The 24,221-nt window shown below is 39.5% G+C and overlaps 2 protein-coding genes across 8 annotated transcripts in view; one reads left to right on the top strand and one right to left on the bottom strand.

Moving 5' to 3' along the window:
- The window catches only part of LOC106508312 (BTB/POZ domain-containing protein KCTD18-like), a 233,359-nt gene that overhangs the window by 181,801 nt on the left and 27,337 nt on the right, over positions 1 to 24,221 (top strand). The gene's annotated exons all lie outside the window — the stretch shown is intronic.
- Positions 4,002 to 10,647, bottom strand: TMEM17 (transmembrane protein 17). 2 transcript variants are annotated; one of them, XM_085015760.1, is made up of 4 exons: positions 10,478 to 10,647; positions 6,444 to 6,547; positions 6,173 to 6,290; positions 4,002 to 5,050 (listed from the first exon to the last, which is right to left on the bottom strand). In XM_085015760.1, the coding sequence occupies exons 1-4, from the start codon at positions 10,575 to 10,577 to the stop codon at positions 5,043 to 5,045; spliced, it is 330 nt and encodes a 109-aa protein (XP_084871886.1). In that variant the 5' UTR covers positions 10,578 to 10,647; the 3' UTR covers positions 4,002 to 5,042.

Below are 24,221 nucleotides of genomic sequence, written 5' to 3'. Positions count from 1 at the left end.
TATATGCACAGAGGTCTTATAGAAATAGGACCCCTGAAGTGATCAAAGCAGGCTGTTTATATATCATTTTTAGATCAAAAAACAATTATTTATGAAGATTTAACAAAGGAGCTTGTGCTTGGGATAGAAGACTAAAGAAGAAACAGAGTTTGTCTATAGAGTTTTCATAGCCTTGAGTTCCTAACTCTGGTGATAAGGATGCTTCCTGTCCTGCTCATATGAGGAGGACACTTTCACATGGGAGGTTATTTCCTGCTTTCAAGGGGAAAGAGGGGGTCAGGGTGTTTTTCTATATTATTTATTTTTTCCCCTGGCTGTTTCTCAGGTAACTTAAATTCAAAATAATCAATGTGTCATTGCAGTGTACCTTGGAGCTGTTTGCTCTGAGGCCCCACAGCATAAAAAGCAAAAGAAGAAAACAACACAATAATCTAACAGTAGGAGAGAATTTAAATAAATTACTGTCTGCCGACTTGATGGAATACTGTGCAGTCATTTAAGATGGTGGTTATGTGACTATGTAGAGGGATGGGTAAAAATGTACAATGTTTTCAGAAAAGCAGGGTACAAAATTGTAGGTGCTGATGATCACAACTATGGTTTTAAAATGCATTTACAAAGGGAACACTGCAGGGAAAGAGGACATTTGCTAAGAGTTGTTATTTTAGGGTGTTGAATTATAGATGATTTTTCATTCCTCTACTCTCAAAATCTTGATTCAATTTCTTTTAAAATGGAAGTTTTTATGAATCCGACTAGGAACCATGAGGTTGCAGGTTCGATCCCTGGCCTCGCTCAGTGGGTTAAGGATCTGGAGTTGCCGTGAGCTGTGGTGTAGGTTGTAGATGGGCTTGGCTCTGGTGTTGCTGTGGCTGTGGCGTAGGCTGACAGCTACAGTTCCAAGGTTTCGTAGCCTGGGAACCTCCATGTGCCATGGGTGCGGCCCTGAAAAGACCAAAAATAAATTTAAAAAAATAAAATAAAATGGAAGTTTAAAAAAAAAATTCTTTGGGAGTTCCCATCGTGGCTCAGTGGAAATGAATCTGACTAGTATTCATGAGGATGTGGGTTCAATCCCTGGCCTTGCTCAGTGGGTTAAGGATCTGGTGTTGTCATGAGCTGTGGTAAAGTTTGCAGATGTGGCTAGGATCTGGCGTTGCTGTGGCTGTGGCTTAGGCTGGCAGCTGTAGCTCTGATTCGACCCCTAGCCTGGGAACTTCCATATCCTGCGGGTGTGGCCTAAAAACAGGACAAAAAAAACCCAAAAAGCAAAACAAACCCAAAAAGCAAAAAACGAAAGTTTCTACTCAAGTTTATTTTACTGCCACTGACTTTATCCTGGCCAGTTTGTTCTCCCCAAAGTTACTTCATCAGGTTCTACCTCTAGTCCAACGCTTGCAGTACATTTTCAACTTTGTCTTTGAAAAATCTTTCTGAAAATGTGTGATATTGCACTGTTTAAATTATTCAGGGAATTCAGAATATTGAAGTCTTTAGCTTAGTAGCCCCTCCCAGGCTTCTGTATATTATTCTGTGTCCTTTCTTCTCATGTACCCTTCCCACCAGTTGTATCATACTGCCTGAAACAGTACTCAGTCACTATTATTTCTGCCTCTGAATCGTGAAACTAAACACTTAATACTCATTTGTCTTCAAATCTCAGAGTGCTACTTTGTTTGGGAAGGCTTTCCAGATTCCTCATCTTTTCTAGGTGCCTTCTCTGAATCCTGCAGAGCCCCATCACACTGCAGTCTCTGATTTGCTCATCTGCTTTTTCCACCAGACAGTACACGTCTTGTTATTATGTGACAGGCAAGTGCAAATGAGTGTGTGTTTAGCAGCACTTGCTGCCCCCTGCTCCACGTCCCCTTCCTGTGCACTGACAATAAGAGGAGAGGTGATTCTGAATGATGGCGAGAAAGGGCCAGAGACACCAAGGGCTAGGAACAGAGGGGAGAAGCGCTGCGAGCCCAGCACTGTTAGCTGTCAGGTAGTTACTAGGTTAGTTTCTACTCATTCAGTGCACTTCACAGGTGAAGTTAGGCTTTTCCACTTTGTCTTAAGGTTCTCTTGCAAATATTTTACCTTCAACATTGTCCTCTTGAGAGTGGGAAGCACATTTATTTGTCTATGAACCCCCTGCTATTCCTTGCACATACCAGGCATTCAAACATATGTTGATTAAAATCCAGTTTTTAAAAATCAGTCTGACTTAAACTGACCTTGTCTTGATTGAGAAAAAGCCCTTGGAAGAAAAAATATATGAAAGACAAAGTATTTGTGAATCTCAACATCCTAACTACAAAACTTCAGAATGGAGTTTAGGATAGGATAAAAATAAGGTAATAAGATAAAAATAAGGACTGCCTCAACTCCAAATGTGATGACAAGGAAATACATTCTCTATCTCAGTTTTTATATGCTTACTTAGGGAACAGGCATACTCCAACAGAAAATATTGGTTCGCCTAACACAAAAATCATGATATTATTGTTTAGACAATAAACAGATGACTTGGTCATGTTCTCAACAGACTTTCCTAGTTTCTTTTCCCCACCCTTATTATATTTACATTTTAAGCAATATAGTTATTACACCAAAATTGTAAAAATTCTAATACATTTCCCCCAAATGTTTACTCATTAAAATTTTTTTATTATAACATTTTTTGTGATTAATCTCTTAACCCTAAATTAAAGTTTAAATGTGTCAGAGGCCCTGACATTTAAAATTTGGGGAACAATTATAAAATCGAAATGGCTTTCTTGATCATCCTCTTAATTTACTTGCTATGTAGATTTAGTGTTTTTATTTTACATTTTCTTATAAATTCACCCATTCATATCTGGAGACAAATGCAAACAAAATTTTAGAAAACTATCCAAACAGGAGTTCTCTTCGTGGCTCAACACTTAATGAACCCAACTAGGATCCATGAGGATGCGGGTTCGATCCCTGGCCTTGCTCAATGGGTCAAGGATCGGGTGTTGCCATGAGCTATCATGTAGGCTGCAGACAAGGCTGGGATCTTACGTTACTACAGCTATGATGTAGGCCAGTAGCTGTATCTCTGATTTGATCCCTAGCCTAGGAACCTTCATATGCTGCAGATGCAGCCCTAAAAAGCAAAAACAAACAAACAAACAAAAAACCAAAAAAAAAAAAAAAAACCCCATGAAAAAACAAAAACAAAAAACCCCAAAAACCAAATAGAATTCTATTTTGAATTTCAAATTATTGGGATTTACCTAGCGATGGCTTTGTTATAGGAGGAAGTTTTATCAGCCAGTGCATGGGGAGAGAAATCTTTGCCTGAACTTTATATACAAAAGCAGAAATAATAAAATTAGCATAAACAGTTTGTTCAGGTGTGATTAAGACTGGGAAGTGAAAACATTTACAAAAATTAGGTAACATATAAGAATGAACAAGGAACAATATGGAAATCCTAAAATGAGCAAAAATTACAGAAGAGTAAAATTGGAAAGAATAATTTTTAGTGTAGCTTCAACTGTCTCTTGGTAAAATGCATTACTTATAAAGGCACATTTCCTTATAGGAAAGAAAATAATATATCCCTAAAGATAATCCAATAATCACTTTAAAATAATGTTCAAATATATCCAAGTAAACTTTGATCTTAACAGAATTTCCTTAATTATACGTTTCTTCTGTTAGCAAGGGAACACACACATTTAAGATCAGGAGTATCGTCCCTTTGGCCATCCCAGCTCTCTGTATTATCATGAAGATTGCTTTTCAGACCAGTCTTCATGTGAATTTACTGGGAATGAAGCAGTTCTTCAGTGAGAAATGATTTGGCAGGTGATAGCACAAGGGCTAATGAACCCAGTGCAGTGCCAGCTATACAGAATTAATACATGCACTTAATACATGTACTTTTCTCCTTCCTCTCCTTGCAACTCTGCAGTAAAAAAAAAAAATTAACAAACCCACAGCCCCAAAGAACTGTACAAAACAGAAATGATTTCTACAGGTACTTTGACATAAATATTTTATAATTTATTGCAAAGACATTTTGCACACTACTGCCATAAATACTGAATGTGGTTTCTGAAAGTTACAATTTTAGGATAAAAATACTTCCTAAATACCATGGTAATGTACCTGTTTTCTTCTTAACCTCAGTATAACAGCCAAGACCCTAGCAGACAGGAAAAGTTGGTGTCTTAGCTTACAAATGTAGTCTAATATATCAGAATATTGACAAGCATTTCCATGTGCTTCAGATGTACCGCTAAGATACGGACAGCCAACAAGATAAAAAGAAATACACACATTTCTAGTTACAGGTACTAACTAGAAATATTACAGTAAAGATGTATGTAATACCACCAATACAGATTTCTACACATCGGAAAAAGTTGACAACAATGAAATTAAGATATTTGGCATCAGGTAGATAACATCTAGGCTTTAGGGCTGATTTATTGCTTTCATGTACTGTACAACCTTGGCCTTTCAGAGCTAGAGAGTATACAATTCAGCTTTTTTTTGTTTTTTGGGCTGGGCTGGCAGGCATGCGGAAGTTCCCAGGCCAGGGAATGAACCTGTGCCATAGCAGTGGACCAACCTGCTGCAGTGACAATGCTGTATCTTCAAACTGGTATGCCACAAGAGAACTCTGAGAGTACACAATTCAAAACACTTGCTTTGTCCTTTTCTCATGCTAGCCTTCTTTGCAAATTTCCTAACTCCCACAGTCTTCTAGAATGATCTTTCAGATTTTCACTCTGAAAAAAGCACTAGGTCAAATCTCTTCTATACAGGGTCTCATTCTTCTCATGCTTCCTCTGCTTGTAGAGAGCTGGTCAAAGTCTTGAAGATGGAAACGAGTTGCCAACTGATTTACCATTTTCCTTAGGGTAAGAAATGCGGAAACAACTTGGAAAGTAAGGAATATAGTGAAGATGATATGTACTGCTTTTTCCAAGGGCAGATTTGTTAGGCCTTCATTAAAGAGCAAGAAAAGAATTAAAGGCAACTGCAATAAAAGGCTCAAAAGCCAAAAGCCAGCCAACTCAGGAACCTGCAATGATACACAATATTGAGTGTCAGATCCATGAAGTACAGTCTTTTGTTTATATTAACAAGCAAGTACTCAGCACAACTGTAAACCTTCACTGTGAGCTCTGCAATTCAAAAGGAATATAACAGGGTCCTTGTCCTCAGAGAACTTACAGTCTAGACTGGAAGGGAAAACTACTTTATGTGACAGCCCTAGAATACTACACACACTTTAGTGAATAATGAAATGCACTACTTAGGAGTTATAGACTAAATGCTACAAGAAATAAGACAGGAGGCTGAGTAGGGTAGGTAAAAGAAAAAACTCAAGGAGATAGGCTTTTCAAGTTGGGTAGAAAGAGGAAGAGACAAGAAGTTCAGTAAGCAAAGACGTGGAATAAGTATGACTGGGAATCAACACATCAGTCTGGAGCGGATGCCTGGGGTAGGAAAATGCAAGAAATACAGAGGGACAGGCTGGGTGGGGTCTAATTATAAAGGGCTTGGAAGACCACAGAAAGCTTTAGGCATTATCTCTAAGCTCTGGTAACTTTATTATTATTATTATTTTGCTTTTTAGGGCTGCGCCCGAAGCATATGGAAATTCCCAGGCTAGGGGCTGAATTGGAGCTACAGCAGCCGGCCTACACCGGATCCTGACCCACTGAGCAAAGCCAGGGATCAAACCCGAATCCTCATGGATACAAGTCGGAGTCATTTCCCATGCGCCACAATGGGGACTCCTCTGGTAACTTTAAATGCTTAGGCAACATGAGGGTTCAGAAAACATGTGCCTGGCATAGGAAATGAGTTTGTCATTTTCCCCATTTTCTTATTTTGAACAAGTGTTGGGTGAGAAGAAACTATCATTTCTTAAGTGTTGACTACATTCAGGCACTTTATATAAATTACTGAATGTAATCCTAACAACCCTATGAAGTAAATATTTCCCCCTTTTTATATGTGAAGAAACCAAGGCTCAAGAGATTAAGCCAACAGCCCACAGTGACAGACATGGTAAAGCTGGAGCCAGGCCTTGACTACAGGCCTTTGCTCCTTCCCCCATATCCCACTGCCTTTTCCTTGTTATGAACACCTTTCTGCATTTAGGTGTAGCACTGAGAGCAAAGAAAGATGAGCCTACCTACCTTCTCCTGCAGGTTCCCCATGTAGCCCAGATATAACCTGATTGCTTCAATTAAGGTTATCAAGATGATAACAGTGACCACAATGAATTTGTAGTAATCAGGCAAGATTGAATACTGAAAAAAACAAACAAAAAACATGTTTGCAAAATCTCATATACAGTAAGACAGACCTCAGATTAGAAAAAAATATGAACTTTAATTATATTGACAATGTAATGCCAAGGATACAGAAGAGACCTCAGCAGAGGTAGCAAAGCTTAGATTTACCTTCATCTGAAGCATCATAACGCTGCTCACCCACCAAAGTGGGAAAAAGTAAGTGTTAAAATAAAGTGACATCTGCAATGCCAAACTGGAAACCATTTCATTATCTACAGAAGAAAATAGAAAGTGAATAAACTCTTAATTCCGATCTATGCCCTATAAATCCTTTAGCTCCTTAGAATTAATAACAATACTATCAGCTCAACAAAAATCAAAATTTTAAGCCTAGTTATAATCACTGACAGCGAAAGGAGTCATCATAATACTGTTTAGTTCCTATGTTGGCTACTAGGGGGCATATCTGATATTTTCCAATTACTTTATCATTTTCCATTATAGTCGGATGACTTTTTTTGCAACCTACTGGTATAAGGTAAAAGTGGAATACCAATATGAATCCTACTGAACAGATAATAATTACCTACTTTGTAGAGTTTTATGTAGAGAGCCTATGAAATGAACACATAAAATACATAAAAACTAAACACTCATATATAAACTAATCTCAAAAACTTATCTCCTAGGAGTTCCCATCATGGCTCAGCAGGTTAAGGATCCAGTGTTGCCGTGAGCTGTGGTGTAGGTGGCAGACCTGGCTTGGATCCCCCATTGTTGTGGCTGTGGTGTAGGCCAGCAGCTGCAGCTCTGATTCAACCCCTAGCCTGGGAACTTCCATAAGTGTCGGGTGCGGCCCTAAAAAACAAAACAAAAACAAGCAAACAAACCCCCAATCACCCTAAGTTATAATTAAACTCACCCTTTTTCAGGCATACTGAGGCTTTGGAGTCCAAGTAAACCCAGAACTCCCCAAATGCCCTCAGAACTCTGGATGCCATTTTAGGACTCTTTGAGCCTTAATTTCTTTATCTGTAAAATGGTAATATTAAAATCACCTCACAGGTTGTTTGTGAGGATTAAAGATAATAGAAATTACTTCACTATAGAACCCTGCCTGGCCCTCAGTAGGCACTCAATAAATATTAGTCTCCTAATTCCTTCTCTTTGTTGACTTATACACAAACTCACTGTAACCACAGACCACAATATACTCAAATTTGAGACCCTCACAGAACATAGCATCTTGCTTTACACAAGGTAAAGACCAAATACAAATAAGTAGAAAGAATTAAGGACATTAGCAGTACAGCCATTCATGATACATGAATGAGTTTCATTTATCTAAAGTTGATTATAGCTGCAGCTGCCAGTCTACACCACAGCGACGCCAGATCCGAGCAGCATCTGTGACCTACATCACAGCTCACAACAACTCCAGATCCTTAACCCACTGAGCAAGGCCAGGGATTGAACCCATAACATCATAGTTCCTAGTGGGATTCGTTTCCACTGTGCCACAATGGAAACTCCAAGAATTTGATTTTTAAAATTGAGCCCCCCTACAAGGCAGCTCTGTGGCACAACTGATAGTACATTGGATTTTTAATGGATAAGCAATGAGGTCCTACTGTATTGCACAGGGAAATATATCTGGTCTCTAGGGATAGACCATGATGGAAGATATGAAAAGGAATGTGTGTGTGTGTGTGTGTGTGTGTGTATATATGTATATATATTTATATATATGTGTATATATATATATATGACTGGGTCACTTTGCTATACAGCAGAAATTTGGCACAACACTCTAAATCAACTATCCTTTGTTTTTTTAAAAAGGAAAAAATATAAAAAGACTTTATAAATTAGAAACAAATGAGCCCTACAAATGCATCCTAAATTTGACTAAAAATTCTAACAATTTAAGAACAGATAACATACTTTGAAATCCACAGTTCTAAAAGAATGGATTTACAAAGACTAAATTTTTTTTTTTTTTTTTTTAGGGCTGCCATAGGAAGTTCTCATGCTAGGGATCAAATCGGAGCTATAGCCACTGGCCTACACCACAGACACAGCAACTCGGGATCTGATCGAGTCTGGGACCTACCCCACAGCTCATGGCAACACTAGATCCTTAATCCACTGAGCGAGGCCAGGGATAGAACCCGCATCCTCATGGACCCTAGTTGGGTTCGTTAACTGCTGAAGGCTCTAAAATTTCTTAAAAGTATATTTTTATTTTTCTCTATAGCTGAGTATTTTATATCTATCATTTAACAATTTTAAAATGTAAAATAATCACAGTCTCTCATAGCAAGGTTTTCTTTAGCTCCAAGAATATCCCTCGTTATTATGATCTACTTTTTAAACATTGTGTGATTATGATCTACTTTTGCTTGTACTTATTGATTAAATTGCCACTGATCAAGGCATGCATTCTTAAAATCTGTTAAATCTGAAGATAACTCACCTGCCTAGGATTTTTTTTCATAACAACCATACAACTCTTGGTCAGCTGTGGACAAGGTCATAATATACCCTTGTATTTACAGTACAAATAATCGAACCTATTTCAGATCCACAAAGAGGAAAATGTGGAAAAATATGATAAATTAGTTAAGCTGAAAATTTTAATAACTTTAGAGCAAACACTGTAGTCAAATTTTGCAAAGAAGTTATTATGTTAAGAATTTTGTACACAAGCCTCTTAAGAGTTATGCTATGTCTATATTTCAGAGATCAAACTTATAATCATGCAGTTGAAAATCAAGTTAATATGTAAATGAACTTTGAAAGCAAGCACAAGACATGAATTTACTAAATTTTGCAAAAGTACAAGTTGAGTTCTATAAATGGAATTTAAATTAAAACATTTTATAGTATAAATCAGGGGTAGGCAGACTACCAGCCAGCTGCCTGTTTTTGTATAGCAAGTGAGCTAAAAATGGTTTTTTCACATTTTTAAATGGCTGAGAAAAAATATCAAAGAATAATATTTTGCGACACTGAAAATCATAGGAAATTCAAATTTTAGCATCCATAAATAAAGTTTTATTGGAACACTGCCAAGTCCATTCAATTACCATCATCTATGGCTGCTACATGCATCTATGGCCTGCAAGGTCTCAAATATTTACTATCTGGCCCTTTACAGAAAACCCCTGATACTTTACATCATCAGATTTTAGTGCCTGTTAAGCTTTAGAATCAGAAATGTAAAAGTCAATTTTTTTTTCACATTATGTTTTTCTCTGTACATCCTAAATCATGGAGGCTTAAATTGGAGGGACAGGCTAGTAATCAGCGTGGAAAAATGAAACTATGGGAACAGACTTCTCTCTGCCTCCTTAAAAAAAAAAAAAAAAAAAAAAAAAAAATCCCTAAACCAAGCAAAAGGAAAAGATTTCTATTTCCCAGCACAGTTCAGTGATAAAAAGCGCACGGGTTTGGTTCACAGTATGTTGTCTATCATCATGATTTAAGAGGGGGAAACTGCAGGAAACTGCGTTGTCACTTGTCATGTTGAATGTAGCATCATGGTATTCTGTTACTTGATTTAGGGCAAGAGTTATATATAGGGAAGGAGAAGAAAGCAGGGAGAGGGTGAGTTTTGTTGGAGACGATGCTAGTGTGGCAGCTGCCACTCTGAATTGGATAGCGTTTAAAATAGTTCATTAAAACAAAAACAAAAACTTTTCATGCTTTCTGCCAGAAAACGGACTTGTGGTGGAACATACTTGTTCTGGTAGAAAAGAAAAAAAGGAAAAGATATTTTACTGGGGTTGGGGGTGGGGTGGGACGGGGAGATTGCCTGGGCTGTTTTCACTCCATCCTGGACATAATATGCCAGGGCGGATGCCGCAGAGGAAAAGCAAAGTCGGCCTTCTCAGCCTTCTCGGAGGGCGCGGGACTGGACGCGGAATGCGAAGGCGGGTTTTGTTCTTGTATTTTTTGAGGAAGGCTGGCGCCACGTCGGCCGCCCCTCTTGCAATTCGCCCGCGAGGCTACAGCACCATCAGCCGAAGACCGCCTGGGTATTTGGCCCCGAATATCTGGTCCTAGCCCCAGCCCCAGGCCCAGCCCCTCCTCCAAGGAGCCTCCCGCACTGCGGTGAACTCTCTGAAGACGAAACCGCCATCTTTGGTCTGGGCAAAATCTGGCCGCTCCACGCGCTGCGCTGAGCCTCGGCCACTCACCCGGACCCTCGCTATACTCCGGCCCGGTCCGGTTGGAGTCGCTGAACACGGTCCGGCTGAAGTTTCCCAGCCGCTGGCGGACCGGATCCGGCAGCTCCATGCTCAGGCCTCAGTACTGCTCCCACCTGGGTCTTCGGGCACCGTGGCGCTTTGAGGTTCCCACAGCAACCGGGCCGCGCGAGGCTGGGGGCTGGGGCGCACGCGCGGCCCCGCTGCGGGCTGAGGCGCCAGGCAGCCCTGGAAGATAGAGGAGTGCAGGGAGCCAGTTCCTGCCCAGCGCCTCAGCATGATGCCAAACCGCAGATTCCTAAGTCCTGCTTTAACGGCCACCATTTTAAAAAAGGAATAAAAATAATAATTAGTGACTAGAGTTGGATTGTGATACAAGGAGCTCTAAGACCTTGCCAGTGGGATACAATCTTTCTGGGAGAAAATATAGAATGAATGCTGAGTTAACAGACTGTTCATGACCCAGTAGCTTGTGTGTGTGTGTGTGTGTGTGTGTGTGTGTGTGTGTGTGTGTGTGTGTGATATTATTACATCCTAGGAATATTTTTTAATATATGCATGCCGTATGTATACAGACACATATGTATGTATACACATACATACTCTCTTATAGGAATACGTTATATATTAGGAATATTATATATATATACATAGCATATATATACGATACACATATATATTGGGTGAAATACATTGAAGCAGTTTAAAAGCATGTTTGCAATGAATATTTAATGATGGGTTAACTTTAAATTAAAAAAAACCAGAAGTAAAACTAAGTAGGAATGAACCTAATTTAGTAAAATGTGTGTGTGTAAATATATGGGGAGCAGAGAGGGGGAGAAGATGGCACAAGCACTGTGGCTTCAAAAGAAGACTAGAAGAAAATAATCCAAAATGTTAGTAGTAATGTCTAGATAGTGATTGTGGGTGATTTAAAAAATTTAAAATAGGAATTCCTGTTGTGGCTCGGGGGTTTAAGAACCCAACATAGTCTCTGTGAGGATGTGGGTTGGGACCCTGGCCTTGGTTGGTTAGAGATCCGGAGTTGCTGTGGCATAGGCCTGCAGCTGCAGCTCCAATTAGACCCCTAGCCAGGAAACTTCCATATGTCACAGGTGTTGCTATAAAAAGAAAAAAAAATTTAACCACTTAGTATTTTTCTAGCTTTCCCTCAAATAAGATGTATCGTTTCAGACAGACAAACAAACAAACAGACAAACTGGTTAGGTACAATTATGTACAGAAAAGTGTACAAACTGAATATACAGGTGTAACAAGAACCCAGATCAAGAAATGTAACTTTGGAGTTTCAGTTGTGGCACAGTGGAAACAAATCCCACTAGGAACCACGAGGTTGCGGGTTCAATTCCTGGCCTTGCTTAGGATCTGGTGTTGCCTTGAGCTGTGGTGTTGGTTGCAGATGCGGCTTGGATCCTGTGTTGCTGTGGCATAGGCCTTCAGCTGTAGCTCGGATTGGACTCCTAGCCTGGGAGCCTCCATATGCCATGGGTGTGGCCCTAAAAAGCAAAGAAAAAGAAAAAAAAAAAAAGAAACTTAACTTTACCAGTACCCTCAGAAGCTCTCCCTTCCTATTTCCTTGCAGTCACTAACCCTCCACTTCTAACTAACCTTTCCTGACTTCTAATACCATAGAATAGTTTTGCCTATTTTTATTCTTTATATAAAAGTAATCATACAGCAAGTGCTTTAAAAAAAGAAAAAAAAAATAAAAGCTGACTTTTTGCCCTCTTTCCTTGCGGTGTGACCACACCACAGTAAGTTTGTGCAATCTACTGTTGATGAGCATCTGTGTATTTTCTAGTTTGGAGCTATTGTGCATAGTGCCACTTTTGGTGAATATATGTCTTTTTGTGAACATATGTATGTATTTTTGTTGAACTTATCTCTAGGAATGAAATTGCTGGCTTATGAGGTATGACCCAACTTTAAAAGATCTTGCCAACAGTTTTCCAACGTGGTGGTACCAATTTCTACTACCTCCAGTAATGTACGAACATTTCTGTTGCTCCAAATCTGTCATCAGTCCTTGTTTTCCATACTTTCCTTTTAGCCATTCTGATGGGTATGTGGTAGACTATTATTTTTACTTCATAAAAGAAAGCCACACTTATGTATATAAATGTCAAGAGCAAGGTATTGGAGGAAATAGCTACAATAGGTAGCATTTCAAAATAATTCAACAAATGTTAATTGCCTTCCTACTGCTTTTGGGCATTGTCCTAGACTAATTAGTGGTATAGTCCCTCCCCATCAAGAAAATCAGCCAAGTGAGAGACATGGAAACAAATAAGTAGAGCACACTTCAGTAATTAACATAGATGAGAAAGCAACTAATTCTGGTCTGGGATGTTGGAGGCGGGGGAAAAGCTGGCTAACTTCTGCTTCTCTTCAAGGTGGAGCTCAGGCCTCAGCATCTCCAAAAAGGTTTCAAGGACCTCCCTGAAGCTGGTTTAAGTGCCCTCCTCTGTGTTTGTCAAAGCATCTTCCTCTCTGTTACTTTGCTCACAGTGCCAGTCACTCTGTACTGTACTTGTCTATTTATGTCTGTTTCTCTTGCTGGTTCACAAGCTCTTTGAGGTCAGGAATGGGCTTTCATCTTTATATCCTAAGCACTAGCACAATGCCTGACCTAGAATGGGAACTAGATAGCCACTGAATGAATAAAGGGAATCAAACATCTAAAGACCATTCCCATATCTTTCTATTTCTAGTTCAAGGATTTAGCCAGCCTTCATATAAGGTTCACTCCATAGAACAGAGAATTGATGTATTAAAACACAGTGAATTAGAGCAACCAAAATGATTTTAAACTTAGCAACCAAAAAACCCCCAATTTTCATCTGTTCAGTTAACCAAGATTTTTATAAAGGGTACAGTGGAACAGGAAGCCATATCCTCTGATAATGGATTATAATTTAAAAAATCTTACTGAGTAAAGCAATCAATAATATGCACAAATTGCCTTAAAACTATTCCTAGCTTTAAGACACGAATCTGGGAGTTCCTTTGTGGTACAGTGGGTTAAGGATCTGGTGTTGTCACTGCAGTGGGCTTGGGTTATTGCTGTTGTGTGGGTTCAATTCCTGGCCAGGGAATTTTCATGTGCTGCAGGCACAGCCAAATAAAACTGGAAGCTAAAAGCAAAAACCCAAAACCAAGGACCTCCCCCCCACCGCCAAAAAAAAAAAAAAAAACAAAAAACCACTCCACACTATTCCAAATTTTAAGCTCTATTTGGAGGAAATCAATAATCATAAAAACAAAGTTTTATACACCAAGAAATTACTTCTAACATTACCAGTGTTAGAAAAAGTGTGTAGGAGCATTTGAAATGTACAACCACAGGGCCCAGTTAAGCAGATTATGATATTATGGTAAAGTGTTAGGCTGTAGTGGAAGGGATGCCCTTGAAAGCAGAGAGAGCGGGGTTCAAGTTTGCTAAAATCCTCATTTTACTATGTAAGAGCCATGTGATTGCTTTCAGACCTTTGTTTTGTAAAGTGGAGAACAGTGATAACTTATTGTTATGGTTGATGTGAAGGTTATACCATTAAATAGGACTTTCTATAAATGATAGCTTTTATTGACACATCTATTAAAATGATATTTGTGAAGAAGAAATATCTACAGTGGGGTGAAATCATACTAACATTTAATTTTCTGAATTCGCCTGTACCTTTGAGGCAATATCTCTATTGCTTTCCTAGTAAAGACAGCAGATGTGATTAACCATAAAATGGTCCATGTGTGTTAACCAAATCTGTCAAAATCTTGAGTGAAGATTTTAAAAGTACTTTAAATACTTTTTTCTCAGCATTGAAAAAAGATGGAACACATCTTTTTTTTTTTTTTTTTTTTTTTTTTTTTTTTGCTTTTTAGGACCATATCCGAGGCATATGGAGGTTCCCAGGCTAGGGGCCGAATTGGAGCTACAGCTGCTGGCCACAGCCAGAGCCGCAGCAATGCAGGATCCAAGCCTCGTCTGTGACCTACACCAGAGCTCACAGCAATGCCAAATCCCTAACCACTGAGCAAGGCCAGGGATTGAACCTACAACCTCATGGTTGGTTCCTAGTCAAATTTGTTTCTACCGTGCCATGATGGAAACTCCAGGACACATCTTTTTTAGACTGCAGTTATTTCATCAAAATCCTGGAGGAAAAATTGATAAAGCTGTGTGTATTTTTCCTTTTATTTACTATTCAAATTTCCTACAATAAGCATGCATTTCATAGTTTGAAACAAATCCTATTAAAAATGGGGGGAAGAGGCAATGATGGCACAAAAATATATTAGAGAAGATTTTTAAGAGGAAAAAGCTGTGGTTTGGAAATAATAGAGCCTTTTTTTTTTTTTTTTGCTTTTTAGGGCCACATCTTTGGCATATGGCGGTTCCTGGACTAGGGGTCTAATCAGAACTACAGCCGCTGGCCTACACCACAGCCACAGCCATGCCTGATCTGAGCCATGTCTGCGACCTACACCACAGCTCACGGCAACACCAGATCCTTAACCCACTGAGCGAGGCCTAGTCGGATTCGTTTCTGCTACGCCACAATGGGAACTCCAATACTGCCACTATTGATGTCACAAATTGTCCAAGGGCTCAAAGAATTTTCCAAATATTACTTTGTTAGTTGATTCTCACAATAGTTAGAAACAATCACACTGGTGAAATGCTGAAGGACAGAGAGTGGACTCCACTTTTGTGGAATCAAGAGACTAGCGTAATTTGGATTTTTCACACTCTAGACCTATTACTCAGGATCTAAAGAGAGAAGTGTGGCTTTCCATTGTTAAAATCACAGGGGTCATTCCCAGCAAGATTAATAAGTAACCCCACAATGTTAGACAGTTTACTTCTTACACCAGGAATGGTGGTCAGAATAATAGCTGCCTCTCCAATAATTGTTTAATATATTTCATTGGGATTTAATTACATCTATGATTTACCATCCTAAATATTTATTTTCACAAAAAATTTTGAGTCTGTGCAATGATTTTTCCTTTTTGACAAGAGGCAAAATTACCTGATAATAACATCCTCTATGGCAAGAAACTGATTTGGGGAGTAATTAAAAAATTTAAAATTACCCCTTACCATAATACAGGTATAAATTATTTCTACTTGAAGCCAATAAAGAGTTTAGAAACAATGTTTTCAAGTGAACATATTATTCAATTTATTGCCTTAAAGTGAACTGAGACACTTATAAGAATTTAAATTTAAAGATAAGTTACATATGTGGGTATAATGTCTTCAGCGATGATTCCACATCAGCATCTGCATTGACAAAATCTTACTCTACACAAACATCTCATACCACTCAATATAAAAAATAAATAAATAAATAAAAAATGGGGAGAATACCTCATTTCTCCAAAGAAGACATACAGATGGCCAAAAAACACATGAAAAGATGTTCAACATTGCTATTGAGAAATGCAAATCAAACTCGCAATGAGGTATCACTTCACACCAGTCAGACTGGCCATCATCAAAAAGTCTATAAGTAATAAATGCTGGAGAGGGTGTGGAGAAAAGGGAACCCTCCTACACTGTTGGTGGGAATGTAAATTGGTGCAGCTACTATGGGAAATAGTATGGAGGTTCCTCAAAAAATTCAGATCAGAGTTATCATATGATCCAGCAATCTCACTCCTGGGCATACATCTAGAAAAGATGAAAACTCTAATTCAAAAGATACATGCACCCCAATATTCATAGCAGCACTAGATATAATAGCAAAGACATGAAAACAACTTAAGTGTTTTTTGACAGATGAATGGATAAAGAGGATGATTCCACACAGTGGAATACTCACCCATAAAAAAGAATGAAATAGTAGTTCCTGTCATGGCTCAATGGTTAATGAGCCTGACTGGTATCCATGATGACGCGGGCTTGATCCCTGGCCTTGCTCAGTGGATTAAGGATCTGGCATTGCCACGAGCTGTGGTGTAGATTGCAGATGCTGCTTGAATCTCATGTTGCTGTGGCTGTGGTGTAGGCTGGTGGCTACAGCTCCGATTGGACTCCTAGCCTGGGAAGCTCCATATGCCTCAGGTGTGCCCTAAAAAAAAAAAAAAAAAAAAAAAAAAGACAAAAAAGAATGAAATAATGCCATTTGCCACAACATGGGTGGACCTAGAGAATATCAGACTAAGTGAAGTAAGTCAGAAAGATAAATATTATGTGATAGATGTGTAATCTAAAAAATAATACAAATGACTCTATATACAGAACAGAAACAGACTGACAGACATAGAAAATACATTTATGGTTAGCAAAGGAAGGGAGGGATAAATCAGGAGTATGGGATTAACAGATACAAATTATTACACATGAAATAGATAAGCAACAAAGATTTACTGTATAGCACAGGAAACTATATTCAATATCTCGTAATAACCTATAATGGAAAATAATCTGAGAAAAACATAATTGAATCACTTTGCTGTATACCTGAAACTAACACAATATTGTAAATCAACTATACTTCAATTAAAAAAAATCTTATTCTAAATTACCTGAAACGTAATCTCAAGCTGTTAATGAATCATCAAAAGCTTTTTGAACCCCAAGTGTAAAATATTCTATTCACAGCACTTTTCAAAGGTTTGTAAGAAAGAATCAGGCTATGAATTTACATAGAAAGTCAAATCTCATGAAAGGAATTTCTCCTACTACATTAAGTGATATTTCAAGGCTGACTTTAATATTTTGTCTTAAAAGACGTCCACATTGCACACTTTTACCAGAAAGTTCTTTCCCTTTTAAAATGCTGCTGATGTTAGAGTTTTTTGGTTTTGCGGCATATCTTTGTGTTAGATTACCACATTCTTCATCTGCTATAGCAGGCAGCTGCACCACGCGTCAAACTATGTGGGAAATGGGAATGACAAACCCGGGGAAGATCAGTAAAGCAAAACCTTTAAGGAAACCTCAGATCTGTCAAGTGAATTATGATAACTGATTTGAAACAAGTGGCCATTATTCCTAAATAAGTAATAAGTTCCATTTTTGGTGGGATAGGATTACTGTGCGAATATTTTTTATTTTACACTGTGTAAAATGTACATCCTTGCCTTTTATGGGTAATAAAATATTGCTCCCTCCTAAGTACTGACATATCTTACCCTTTCTTGCTTTTTAAAAATCGTGATTTTGGGAGTTCCCGTCGTGGCTCAGTGGTTAACGAATCCAACTAGGAACCATGAGGTTGTGGGTTTGATCCCTGGCCTTGCTCAGTGGATTAAGGATCTGGCATTGCCATGAGCTGTGGTGTAGGTTGCAGACGCGGCTCGGATCCCGTGTTGCTGTGGCTCTGGTGTAGGCCGGTGGCTACAGCTCCGATTAGAGCCCTAGCCTGGGAACCTCCATATTCTGCAGATGCGGCCCTGGAAAAGGCAAAAAGACCAAAAAAAAAAAAATTGTGATTTTGTGATTTTGAGGAGTTCCTGTCATTGCTCAGTGGTTATCGAACCTGACGAGAATCCAAGAGGACATGGGTTCGATCCCTGGCCTTGCTCAGTGGGTTAAGGATACAGCGTTGCTGTGAGCTGTGATGTAGGTCGCAGAGGCGGCTGGGATTGTGTGTTGCTGTGGCTGTGGCATAGGCCAGCGGCTTATAGCTCTGATTTGACCCCTAGCCTGGGAACCTCCATATGCTGCAGGTGTGGCCCTAAAGAGACACACACACACAAAACCCAGAAAACCCAAAAAACCCAAGTACTTTGTATTCAGTAACTTACTATACATTGCTTGGTCGTGTTCAATTTTGATCTTCAATCCCATCAAGTTTGTTAGAGTTGATATCTTATAAATGGACAATTTAGTATTAAAATGAAGAGTATATACAGAGGTAAAGAGTTCAAATAAATTTGAATGATTTATTATATTTATGAAGATAAATAAGAGAATCCTCCAAATGTTCTTGAAGGTAAACTTGCTTTGCAAAATAGAAAATCATTGCAATTTTTTTCCTATATACCATTTCTTTTCCTACCATATTTGTAGTTAACGCATAATTATTCTTCTCCCCCCCACAACACGTGCTGTGAAGATGAACAGAACTTCCAGCTGGTTGGAAACAATTATAATAGGATGTCAACAGGGATGTTCCCTGGGCCCTGGCTAAGTCCCCAAGCTATACCCAGAGGGTAGTGAGTTCAGGGACCATAGCCAGCCTACCAAGACATGTCAACATAGGGCAACAGCCCTAAAACCAAACAGTCCCCAAACCATCCCATCCCTACTCCCTGAAGTATAAGGAGAGGGTGAGTCTGGAGGAGGTGAGCTTTTTGTCAAGTAGAATATTCATAAGGATATGCTATTCTCTCTCTTCACCCCATTCTCACTGTAATAAAGGAGGTGGAGGTCCTTCTTCCTCTCAAAGTCTAGGTAAGAACATTCAGGGAGTTCCTGTCATGGCTCATCAGCAACGAACCCTACTGTTATCCGTGAGGACGCAGGTTTGATCCCTGGCCGAGCTCAGTGGGTTAAGGATCTACTGTTGCCGTGAGCTGTGGTGTAGGTTGCAGACCTGACTTGGATCTGGCATTGCTATGGCTATGGTGTAGGCTGGCAGCTACAGCTCCGATTCGACCCCAAGCCTGGGAACTTCCATATACTGCAAGTACGGCATTAAAAATACAATAAAAATAAAAATAAAAAAATTCCGGAGCGTTGTTTATAAAGTTTACTTAGAGATGCCCAATCTTTCCCCTGTACTAGGTTGGAGACTAGTCTTTGTCTCACCTCTGATCTCTCCTGGACTGGCAGAGAGCTCAGTGTTTTAGGACAAGGGGATGGGGTAGTAGAGAGATGGCCTAGATGAGGGAAGGGCACCACAGTGGCCCATATTGCCCCCTCCAAGAGAGGCTGCTCATTGGACCCCATGTGGAGGAGGTCAAGTAAGTGCAAGATAGGCCCCAAGGACCCTCACCAATGAAAAAGCCAGAACTTGGGTTCTCTCCACTATAGAGAACATTGAAAATCTGACAGCCTTAACTAGAGAAGCAGCAGCATCCTAAGAAAGGGAATTGCCATATTCCTACTGTGGAGCCACATAAGATAGCCACTTTCTCATTTCTCCTCTTGCCTTAATGTTAAAAGCAAAGCATGGAGGAGTTCGCATCGTGGCTCAGCGGAAATGAATCTGCCTGGTCCATGAGGACGCAGGTTCAATCCCTGGCCTTGCTTAGTGGGTTAAGGATCCAGCGATGCCGTAAGCGGTGGTGTGGGTCACAGATGCTGCTCAGATCCCATGTTGCTGTGGCTGTGGTGTAGGCCAGCGGCTACAGCTCTGATTCAGCCCCTAGCCTGGGAACCTCCATATGCTGTGGGTGCGGCCCTAAAGAGACCAAAGTAAGTAAAGAAATAAAACAAAAAATGAAGCACAGGGAGAGGAGAGGGGAGGGTGTAAAGGGTAGAGCTCTCCTGTCTCCCCCACCCCCGACCACACATGCACATACTCCAAGCCACTAGCAACAGACTTGTCTGCCTTTCTCTGGAGGGAAGGGAGGAAAAAGAGTTTTAATTCAGTTTGAACCTTGATAGAAAATGAACAGAATTGAATCTAACTAGCCAGAAAGAGAGGATCCTGAAGAGGCTGACTAATGGAGTCAAGCGAAGGTGTGAGGCAGAGACTTGATACTCAGCAAGAAAGCGGCAGGGGAAGAGAGCAATTAGTGTGTGTGTAGGGGGGGATTATTGGAAAAATAAAACCATTTCATGTTTATAGCCCAGTGAATGGTCAGTCTTCAAGGAAGTAGTTACAAAGTCAGAGAAAGTGCTCGTTTTTACAGGGGAGTGGGATGATGGATTCTGAATAACAGACTGTGAGAATGATAGCAATTGAAGTTAAGAAATTATGATAGGTCCCCCCCCCCCCCGCTTTTTTTAGGGCCACACCCGAGGAATATGGAAGTTCCCAGGCTAGGGGGTCAAACTGGAGCTGTGGCCACTGGCTTACACCACAGCTATAGCAACCCCTAGCTCTGAGCAGTGTCTGCAACGTACACCACAGCTCACAGCAACGCCAGATCCTTAACCTACTAAGGAAGGCCAGAGATGGAACCCATGTCCTCATGGATACTAGCACGATTCGTTACTGCTGAGCCACAACGGAAACCTCTGGTTTTCCCCTTCTTCTTTTTTTTTTAAATTTATTTAATTTTTATTTTTACTTTTTTTTTTTTTTTTTCCCACCGTATAGCATGGGGACCAAGTTACTCTTACATGTATACATTTCTTTTTTCCCCCACCCTTTGTTCTGTTGCAATATAAGTATCTAGATGTAGTTCTAGATGCTACTCAGCAGGATCTCCTTGTAAATCCATTCCAAGTTGTATCCGATAACCCCAAGCTCCCGATTCCTCCCACTCCCTCCCTCTCCCCCTGGGCAGCCACAAGTCTTAATTGAAGTATAATATGCACACAAAAAGTACACAAATCGTAAGTGTAGAGCTCCATGAATTTTGACGAGGTGTACCCACCTGGGTAAAAAGCACCAGATCAGAAAATAGAATGCCATCAATACCCAGAGACCCCCATATGCCCCCTCTCACTCCTTATTCTCTTCTTCCTCCTCAAGTCACTGCTATCTTGATTTCTATATGTGAAGGTTAATTTTGCCTGATTTTAATTTTACATAAATGAAATCCTAAATCCCAATATGTACCTTTGCTTTTTTCATTCAATAGCACATTTGTGAGATTTATCTATTGTGGTGTGTATGAAAGTAAATGGAACATGTCCATTTTTATTGCTGCATAATATTTTGCTGTTTGACTCTACCGTGAATGTTATTAATCCAAATGATAATAGACATTAGGTTGTTTTTTGTTTTTGTTTTTGCCCAGTTTGGGGCTTTTACAAAGAGTACTGCTGGACTCTCGCTAGTATTTTTTTTTTCGTCTTTTTTTTTTTTTTTCTCCTGCACCTGCAGTATATAGAAGTTCCTGGGCTGGGGATTGAACTCATGCCACTGCAGAAACAATGCCAGCCCTGCTAATATTTTATCTAGGACTTTCACACTATATTCCTGAGAGAGTTTAACCTGTAATTTTCCTTTCATGTGATGTTCTTACCAGCTCTTGTTATCCCAGTTATACTGACCTCATAAGATAGTTGGAAATATTCCTTTTTTTCCTGTTCTCTGTGAGGTTTTGTGTAAGATTTGTGTTTTTCCTATTGTATTTGGAGGAATTCACCAAAGAAGCCATCTGTGGATGAAGTTTTCTTGTGGAAAGTTTTAAAATTATGAATTTAATTTTCCTTCCTTCCTTCCTTCCTGTATTTCTGGGGCCACACCCATGGCACTTGGAAGTTCCCAGGCTAGGGGTTGAATCGGAGCTGTACTTGACTACCTACGCCACAGCCATGGCAACACCAGATCCAAGCCAAATCTGTGACCTAGACCACAGTCATGGCAATGCTGGAGCCTTAACCTTCTGAGAGAGGCCAGGGATTGAACCCGAGTCATCATGGATACTAGTCAGCTTTGTTACTGCTGAGCCACAGCAGAAACTCCTGGCCATTATTTATTTAAATATTGCTTTTTCTCGTTTTCTCTTTGTATGTCCCCCACCCCATGCTTTGGTCTATGAATGTATGTAAAAGTAACACTTGGGATTATTAGGCAGGATGTGTTTACTATAAACAAATGATCTTATTCTAACTTCACTTTCTTCTTTGCCAAAAGGAGCAAATTAGTAGTATCAGACACATCAGTCAGTGTACCTACCATACTCAGTGTTTAACTTCTAGGTTAAAATGACTCCCTCCTGCTCAGGAAAGCAGAGTTTGGTCTAGTCTTTGCAGTGGTAGCCAATTGGATTAGCTCTCTCAATGATTTGGAGTGCGACAGAATGGAAGAAACTGGTTAGTCGGTTTCAAAATGAGGGCAAAGAAAATCCTGAAACAGAAGCCAGCACTTGATGGAGACTCATAAAGGAGAATGGAAAGAGCATATTTTCTCAAGAACTGCCTTGATTCTCAGGATTTATTTAGTTTTTTTGTTTGTTTGTTTTTGTTTGTGTCTTTTTGCCTTTTTTTTCCAGGGCCGCTCCCGCGGCATGTGGAGGTTCCCAGGCTGGGGGTCAAATAGGAGCTGTAGCTGCCAGCCTACGCCAGAGCCACAGCAAGCAAAGCCACAGCAACGCGGGATCCAAGCCACGTCTGCAACCTACACCACAGCTCATGGCAACGCTGGATCCTTAACCCACTGAGCAAGGCCAGGGATCGAACCCCAACGTCATGGTTCCTAGTTGGATTCATTAACCACCGCACCATGATGGGAACTCCAAGATTTATTTGGTTTTATATAGTGGATGTGTAACTTAAAAAACACTAATTTCTTAAGGTGACCTAAATGAGACCATCTTCATTGCAATCAGGAGACTAATAATGTATTAGTGAAACATGGCTGAATGTGTGACTCTGAGCTTCAGCAAAGTACTTACTAAGTCACATAATACCTTAAGGACAAGATCAAGAAATTTTCAGTAAATGTGAGTGTGAACCAGTGAATTAGAAATGTATTAAATGACTATATCCAAAAGTTACAATTAATAAGTTGCCTCAGCCTGGAGGGACGTTGTTTTTGTTCTTGTTTTTATTTTTGCTTTTGTTTTTACTATAAAGTTTTCCCCTTGACCTGTTCTAGTCAACATTTTTATCACTCCTTTTTTGAGGACATGCTTATCAAATCTGCTGAGGAAAAAACACATTGCTTAGCAGAATCTTACAAGCTGGAACAATGGCGAAGTCCAACAAGATAACACTAAAAAATTTTTATCTCAAAAATACTGTATCCTCATTGCCAAATATTGAGAAAATTATTCTCTTTTGTACAGTTTTTTTGGTAAAAAATATAATTAGAATAGTAATTTAATACTATTTTCTAAACATTTTAGCACTTAGAAATCATAAACATTTCCAAATCTTTAAATATTATTTTGCTATATATATATATATATATATATATACATATACATATATATATATATTTTGTCTTTTTGCCTTTTCTAGGGCTGCACCTGCGGCATATGGAGGTTCCCAGGCTAGGGGTCTAATTGGAGCTGTAGCCACTGGCCTACGCCAGGGCCACAGCAACGCTGGATCTGAGCCGTGACTGCAACCTACACCACAGCTCACGGCAACACCAGATCCTTAACCCACTGAGCAAGGCCAGGGATCGAACCCAAAACCTCATGGTTCCTAGTCAGATCCTTTAATCATTGAGCCACAACAGGACTCAATATTGTTTTAATATATAATTTATTTAACCAGTTTCTTCTCCAAAAAAGGCTGTAATGCTGTTTTCTGAACTTTTTTTTTTTTGGCTTAAAAACTAGGTTTTTAAATCATAAACAATATCTCTTAATTGCATGATTGTACTATTATTTATGCAATTAGAATATGTCCCCCTCCTCTTTTTGTGTTTGTGATTCCCATGAATATTCTTATGGTATTATTATTAGAAAAATGTTATAGCTGTTTCTTTCTGATAAACTCCTAGCAATGATGAGGATCTTGGTCCATTTCCCTGTTGCTTCACCATTGGCTACTATGATTTTCAAAATTCTTGCCAATTTTATAAGCCCAAATTAGAGTCTTGCTTTATTTTGCTCTTCTTTGAATACTAGTGAAGCTGAACATTGTTTCATGCATATATTGACTGTTCACATTTCTTGTTTTGGAGCATCT

The sequence above is a fragment of the Sus scrofa genome, chromosome 3, assembly GCF_054392235.1.
Source record: "Sus scrofa isolate SSC_HxYL_T2T_F1_AM1 chromosome 3, Sscrofa_HxYL_maternal_Yorkshire_Landrace_v2.0, whole genome shotgun sequence".
Lineage (NCBI taxonomy): Eukaryota > Metazoa > Chordata > Mammalia > Artiodactyla > Suidae > Sus > Sus scrofa.
Note: the sequence above shows the minus strand (reverse complement) of the source record. Positions and strands in the feature narration are given on the sequence as shown.